Source organism: Melanostigma gelatinosum (genome assembly GCF_949748355.1).
Source record: "Melanostigma gelatinosum genome assembly, chromosome: 10".
Lineage (NCBI taxonomy): Eukaryota > Metazoa > Chordata > Actinopteri > Perciformes > Zoarcidae > Melanostigma > Melanostigma gelatinosum.
In genome coordinates, this window is record NC_136643.1 from 8941734 (window position 1) to 8949233 (window position 7500).

Consider the following 7500-nt stretch of genomic DNA (forward strand, 5'->3'; position numbering starts at 1 on the left):
TCAACCTACAAGACGAACCACAGCCTTTGACTTTATTTTTACTGCTGGACCAATTTGGGTTTGAGCGCCGTGTGTGTGTGTGTGTGCAGGGTGGCAGTGGCAGAAAGACGACACCAGAGCTCGATGGGCGAGAGACAGGCCAAAGCGAATGGAGAGTTGAAAGTGTAAGTGAGTGTTTTGCATCTTCATTCCGTCGCACTTAATAATGGCTTCCACCCTTACCGTCCCATTCACTAAAAACCATGCGCAAGGGCATGCGTCGTGATAAATGCAGAGAGTGACAGACAAAGAGAGAGAAAGCGTGAGAGAAAAATTGAGTTGTAGATGTGTATATGTATGTGTGTGTGTGATAAAGGTGTATATAGATCTCTTTGTGTACAGGAAGAGTATCTCATGGAAACCAGGCAGGTTTATAGGTTGTCCAGCAGCGACTGAGCAGACGTTGACCTCTGACGCCTGGGGAGGAAGAGAGGTCAAGAGCTCTCCGCCTTAACACACGGTGACCAGGGAAAATCACCATGGAAACCACAACAAACAAATATGCAGAGAGAGAGAGAGAGTGAGCAAGGACAAGGAACAGTGTCTTTTTAAATCTTGTGGTGCTATTATGAATACTAGCACTACACCTTAAGAGCCCGCATGTGTACAGTTTTGTACATATACTTTCCTACTTGAAAGGCGTCAAATGAATGCCGAAGGGTCCCTGGTGAACAACTCCAGTAGCCTATTGAAAAGCTAATATATGAACAGTGTAAACATGACATGGGGACACTGAGAAATGTACTATTTTTGATGAGAACAACAACAAGAAAAGCAGCAGTGGCAACAAGTTCTATCAGTTTCTCTCCATCAATTTCAGCCATCGTTGTCTTGCTGATATTCTGACCCCATCATTCACATGCTTATTTAAATCTTGTGGACGAGTAGCATTCATCCCGATGCTCCAAGAGCTTGGAGTACAGTTAATGGTTCATTTTTCCATTCATTAAATCAAGCAAAAATACCAAACCACCAATTTCAGATGTGAAGTTTTTTGTTCATATTTTATACAACTGTAAATGTCATATCTTTGGGTTTGGGGCTGTGCATCAAACAAAACAAGAACTCTGAGGAAGTCACTTGTGCGTCTGAGAAACTGAAAAATACAATTTTTCACCATTTTATAGACTATCAATTAATCTAAAAATTATTTTGACAATTCACTGAATTACGAGTAATTCTGTATCTCAATCTGGTCGGTTAAAATGTCCAGTTATTTTATTGTTGAGAAGGCCCCCCCCCCCCTACTCTTTAATGAATATTGTGTGAAATTAGTTTTGCGGGTATATGGTCATGAACCAAAGTACTGGAGAAATTAAAATGTTGACTTCATGGTGTCATCTGGGAGGCGTGAACGTATGGGGAATGAAATGGCGATCCATCCGGCAGTTGGTAAGATATTTCCGTCTGGACCAAAGTGGTGGACTGACCAGCAAACACTGCCATGCCCAGAGCCATGCCATGGATAAAAATCCACGTATAGGTTCATTGGTTAATCCATGGAACGCATCTGGACAACCATGTTGGTGATAGTAACGTGTAACCACTGGTCTGGTTTCCCCAGCCTCACTCCTGATTTACTGTCTTCCCAGGCCAGTCATGATGGATAGGGTGCCTGTGTGCACTGTCCACTCTGGAGCAGACGCAGTGTATATATGGAGCCTCACATTTGCCTGCAAATCACTCTTGTCCGGTCCAAACAAGATACTGATCCATCCTGTCTAAACCACGTCACTGTTGCCTCAGAGCTGGATTGAATAGTTCTCTGCAGTACAGCCATTATCTGCTGTTACAGCGGCAACAAACGGATAAAGTTCAAGTGAGATGAGACCACTCCTTTTGTGGTGCGACCTTCAGTTCTGCTCGTGCTGTTGCAGAATGGTTAGAAGCGGGAAATGGCATGCACTTTAAGCGGGAAATCAAACCACAACAGGAGCTCTATTTTTTACACTGATTGGAACATATTTGTTGTGCATTATGCACGCAGCGATATGTTTATTATGTAATAAAGCGATGTCCTGCAGGGTGTTATTGCTGTGCGTAGGAGTGTGTGGAGCACAGCACAATGCTGGACACCGTTACTGCGAGAGTCATGTGGACACTGACGGATACTTTAATGTATTGACCTATGGTGACCCGTGCCATATGCATGCCCCTCAGCAGCAGTTAAGCATACTCTATCTCCCCCAGTGACGTGTAGGAATATACGGACATATGGCGAGTAAAAATACATTCATGCCCAGGAAAAAGAACACGCATCCCTCCAGGCCGAGGTAGGGATGTGATTTGCTTTTTTTTGTCATATCTTATTGTTTTTAAAGGCCTCGATGTGTCGACAGACTTCCGTGCGGGCAGACATACGTGATCGCCGCATGGAAAAGGAAGAGACGGAGTGCCAAGTTACCGACGCCTGGCACGAGGACAAGTTGGCTCGGAGGCTCGCAGGAAGCAGGAGTGCCCGCTTCAGCGGATACACACCCGGTGCATAATAAGGAGGAGAATCCCGCCATGATGCAATGAAAGAAGAAGAAAAAAAACACTGAGCATGAACAGTCAATTAAAACGCATTTTGTGCACATGGAGCGGTTGGATTCATGCACAGGCACACAACTTTCCTCCTGGAGACCAGGAAGGTGCCAAGTCACCTTTACCGCTGACTTTCAGTCCCCACAAGAGTTTGCCAGCCTCGTCCACCTGTCCGGTGTGCTACAACTGCAGCCTGGTGTATTCTGAGCCCCTCGATATCAGCCCCAGAGCTCTGCCTCCCCTCCACTCTGCCAACTATGCCATCCTGTCTGCCGAGGCTCCACCAAAATTGCCCTTCTGCTACAACCAAACTTGGAGCCAGTCTGAGCTCGTGTCAGCCGCGCCAACCTGTCCCTGTCACTCTACAACGCAAGACAACCTGTCGCGGAGCCGCAGGGGGAGTTGCTCCAAAATGAGAGAACCGTCATGTGATTGAAAGCTAAATGAACTTCTTTTTTTTTTTTACGTGTTAATATGCAAGTTCACTACTTCATTCTCAAAATTGGAGGCTTTCTCTCAACCTGGCAGATTCCTCTTGGAGACTTAAGTGTCATCTAAGTAGGTCTTTTGAAATAATTGAATTACGTGATTATTGCCATTTATAAGCAACATATAAAAGAAACTCAAATCAACTCTGAGCTCGACAAGACCAGACTAACAATTCTAGAAGAGGACCTTGAGCATCCTAACACCACTGAAAAAGATGTCCCCTATATATTGGAATATATTGGCTTTCAGTTTGTTTTTTGGAATGATTTTTTGCGTAACTTTCATCATATTATTAGCACCGCACACACCTGAACGAATATATCTGCAATCGTCGGTTGTTGGGCTAAAAATAAATACATTTTATTATTTATTTAAGGATTATTGTTTGTAATGCGTATTATGTAAAAAAAAATTAAAAATAAAATACTATATTTGTTCTATGTATAAATAATTTGTTGACAGTTGAAAAGTAAAATAAATGAAATGCAGAGCAGCAAATGTGATGCTTTTCTAACTTATTCCATTGCTTAGAATTTAATTTGTCTGTGTGCAGGATTGAACCCATGTCCAACTCCTCACCACCGCCCTGCTGAAAACCACTTGTTGGTGTTGCGGCCATGTTTACCAACTACTCAGCACTTCCTTTGGGCATTTTCAACCTACAAGACGAACCACAGCCTTTGACTTTATTTTTACTGCTGGACCAATTTGGGTCTGAGCGCCGTGTGTGTGTGTGTGCGTGTGTGTGTGCGTGTGTGTGTGTGGCTCAGTAGGTATGAAGTGGACAAAGACTGCATCTAGTTCATCATGTATGCATTTAGTGTGGGTACATTCATACACACATCATCAACATCATAGATGAACAATCCTTTGGGGTGGAAAAACAAACTTAAAATGTACTCTTAAATTTCAATTAATTAAGTGTCTGAATTAATTATAATTCATCTGAGAATAGCTACGTGACATCTAACCAATCCGCTCACAGTACTGTAATTAAGGATTTACATTAGAAGTATGCCGACGAGAAAAAATATCAATCATAACAATTCGTGATGTAAATGTAAAAAAAAAAAGAAAAAGATGTTGTTACACTTGCTATCAAGTTAGATGTGAAGGAGTAGATTTGAGGTCATTTGGTCCAGCCCACTGAGCTCCACCATAACAGAAACTTTTCAGAAAGAGAGGCCATGTGGTCCGGCAGCAGGCGGCCACCAAGAGCTAAGTCCATAGAGAGACAGAGGATCCCTGTGATACCAAAGACGAGTGCTCTGTGTGCGTGTGTGTGTGTAAGGGTACTAAACGCAAGACTGACATCTGTAGAGGAGTGTGGGGGGTCACTGAATAGAGAGAAGGGCCTTTCTGTTTGTAAGAGCATTACACATGTGGACATCACATGGAAGATTCCACTTACTGGTTACGCAATAGGTCACAAATATTGTAATATACAGGTCTACACCACATTAAGGTCACTCGGGCGTAGTACAGTGTCTTTGGGATGTGAGCACATCTGCAAAGTATCTGTCCCGATCAGATTTTGCCCAGAACACCCCGTACCACCGGCGTCACGGCTGCTCCACGGAATTTATGCAACAAGCTAAAGTTGGCACCGTGTGTCGGTGCCTGGAATATGGGTGTGATTCCCAACGTGTCCGGTCACGCAGAATCCTGTTAAGTGTATGTTGCAGCCACCAGCTTGGAGGATCACAGCGTGTTTGTGTTGGAGGCCTGTGATTAGTTTGTCTTTGTGAGTGCACATGTGTGGGTGAACAGACAAAGGTAAAAGCTGGAGCACGTCAATGCCTCTTTGTGGAGGTGTGCTGTAATAGAGCATTACTCCAGAAGCATCACGTTATTTTAAACGTAATGTACAGTAATTCATATGTATCCCACAAAATCAATTTTATGTAATCCCTAAGACCATGTAGGGAGGAGGCTGGGGATGGGTCCAAAAGGACAGGACTTTCACCCAGGAGACCGCTGTTTGTGCCCCGTGTGTAACCAGAAGTCAACGTTGACTTATTTGTCACCTAACACTAAAATAAAGTCACGAACCCAAACTATAATCTTTTTTCTAAACCAAGTAGCTTTGTTGCCTAAACCTAACCAAGAAGTTATTTTTTAGCCAAACCATGATCTTTAACTAAACCTAACTAAATAGTTTCCTTTAAAGAAAGAAGTTTATTTTGAAAAGACTGCATGTGTGTAACAATTGGAATACTGTCGATAGATATCATACGTACAGTTGTATGAGGATATGTTGAACAGACACAGCCCTGATGTATTCTTTGCTCATAACGTCGTTATCTCCGGTCTGGAGTTTAAGAACTTCTGTGAAATGTATTAGAGTAGTTTTGGTTCTGCAGAAGTTTGGTGTTAGACAGCTATTGTACATTATTCGGTTCATCAGACCCCCCCGGATGGAAATTAACCATACCGTGGAGACGATTCTAATTCAGAGCCGAAGCAGAGCGCCTGTGTGATGGAGCTAAAAAACATAATTTTTAGTTCACCAGCTGATGGCCTCGATCTCCTTGTCTGCCACCTCTACTTTGTTTCCAACATCTCTCTTCGCATCAGCCGGAATGTGTCCGATCAGTAGCTGTCCCCCGCTAATAAAATGCTTGAAGAAAGGGCTTCAAAAGGCATTCCTGCAGTCGATATGGGAGCCTCCGCAAATCCCCAGGTGCCCTCCTGTCTCCGTTTTCAGCACAAATACTCCCTCTCTGTGTGTGTGTGTGTGTGTGTGTGTGTGTGTGTGTGTGTGTGTGTGTGTGTGTGTGTGTGTGTGTGTGTGTGTGTGTGTGAGAAACACCCTCACACCTCACCATCACACTAATGTCAGCCTCTGTCTCTTCCACTAAAGCACCATATCTTTAAATAAGACCTTAAAAAATTGGTTTCAGAGACACCCTGTTCCAATTTTAGCTTTGCTAGCAGCTGTCGCTTCCCAACATTTTTTCCCAAATTTCTAGGAGACTGGATTGAGCAATCTTTAAAAGTTTTAGGATTTAATGGAAGACAATGGTTAAGATAAAAGGTTAAGATTTACATACTCTGTACCATCCACTTCTAGGATTTGTGTTTTTCACAAAATTCCATCTTAATTTCATTCAGTTTGTAATTTAAAAAGGTGTATTTTCGTCAAAGTAACAATCTCACATTCCACAATCTGTCATATTGGCAGTGAATAATATCAGACCAACGCGTGAATCTCAAAACTGACAACAGTGGATGTTAGGAGACAACACCTGTATCAAAGCATCCTAATGACACATCTCGCTGATAACACAATTGGTATTTATCACAGGTGCATTATCTCGGCATACTAATCTCTATGTTGTCAGCAGCTTATTTAAAGTACCCCTCCAGCCCAATCTGTGTGCTTCTGTGATGTTTGAGTTCCACCGTGCAGAATGATACATGTGCAGACTGGTTTGACACCAAAGAATTGTTTTCCATATTCATCTGCTGACATGGGAATGTCTCAATGTGCCCACCCATAGACTTTATATAGGAAATGGACCTCATCTGTGACTTCAAACCATCGGTTTGTGGAAACCAAAATGTTACAATGAACATTCATGGACTGAGATTCTGACCTCTAAGATGAAAACACAGACAACTTCCAGAGAGAACAACGCCATGATAGCAAACTGTCAATCAAAAGGTAGCCCCGCCCTAAAGCATACCCTGCTGTAGGGTCTATTATACTCTAAATGGGATCCTAATTTACAAAATGAACATCATGCTGTATTGAAGAAGACTTGAAACTAGAGATTGAGACCATAAACTCATGTTTACAATGTTTACTGAGGTAATGACTTGAAACCTCCACTGTACATACAGTCAGGATGGACATTTCAGAGAAATGTCCGAAATGAAAAATATTTACATATTCGTAGATTCTGGATTTTTCAACAAGGCAGAAGGAGCAGAGTTGATTTTATAATAATAATAATAATAATAATATCCAACAACCATTGATTTTTTTTGAGAAATCTGCCTTGCTTCCTTAATATAATTGTTAGTGACAAACCTTCTCTGTCTTCTCTGTTAGTTAAACGCCCCGATTCTACGATTCCTGAAGATCAACAGAAAAGAATGAAATTAGACAGTGTCATTTCATTGAAACTATAAAGCATTACAGTTTTGTAAAACTCCCTATGTAAAAAAGAAAACAGGGAAAGTTGAGCCACAACGATAAAAGAGTTTAGCCTAATTAGTTAAGTCCAGTTTAAAAGTGTTGTGAAAACAATGTGTACCAGTCAGGAACTGCGAGTACATTCCTGGAAAGAGGAATAACAGCTCAGCAGCTGCTCAGCAGAAATCATCCGAACACATCAGCCTTACTAAACACAAGAAATACATCCAGCAGGACTGGGCATAGGTGACAGTTGGCGATTTTCTTTGCTTGTGTTTGCTTGTGTAAAGAGCGAGCAAGGATGA

At 42.2% G+C, this 7500-nt stretch overlaps 1 protein-coding gene across 2 annotated transcripts in view; it reads right to left on the reverse strand.

Annotated features, from left to right (window-relative positions):
- LOC306783172 (uncharacterized protein) overlaps positions 1–7500 on the reverse strand; it is a 52723-nt gene that overhangs the window by 7349 nt on the left and 37874 nt on the right. Inside the window, exon 3 of one of the 2 annotated variants that reach the window (XM_079276711.1) lies at positions 7091–7135. The exons of the other annotated variant lie outside the window; for it this stretch is intronic. Coding sequence (XP_079132837.1) covers positions 7091–7135 — 45 coding nt within the window. The remainder of the gene's footprint in view (positions 1–7090; positions 7136–7500) is intronic. 2 annotated transcript variants of the gene reach the window in all.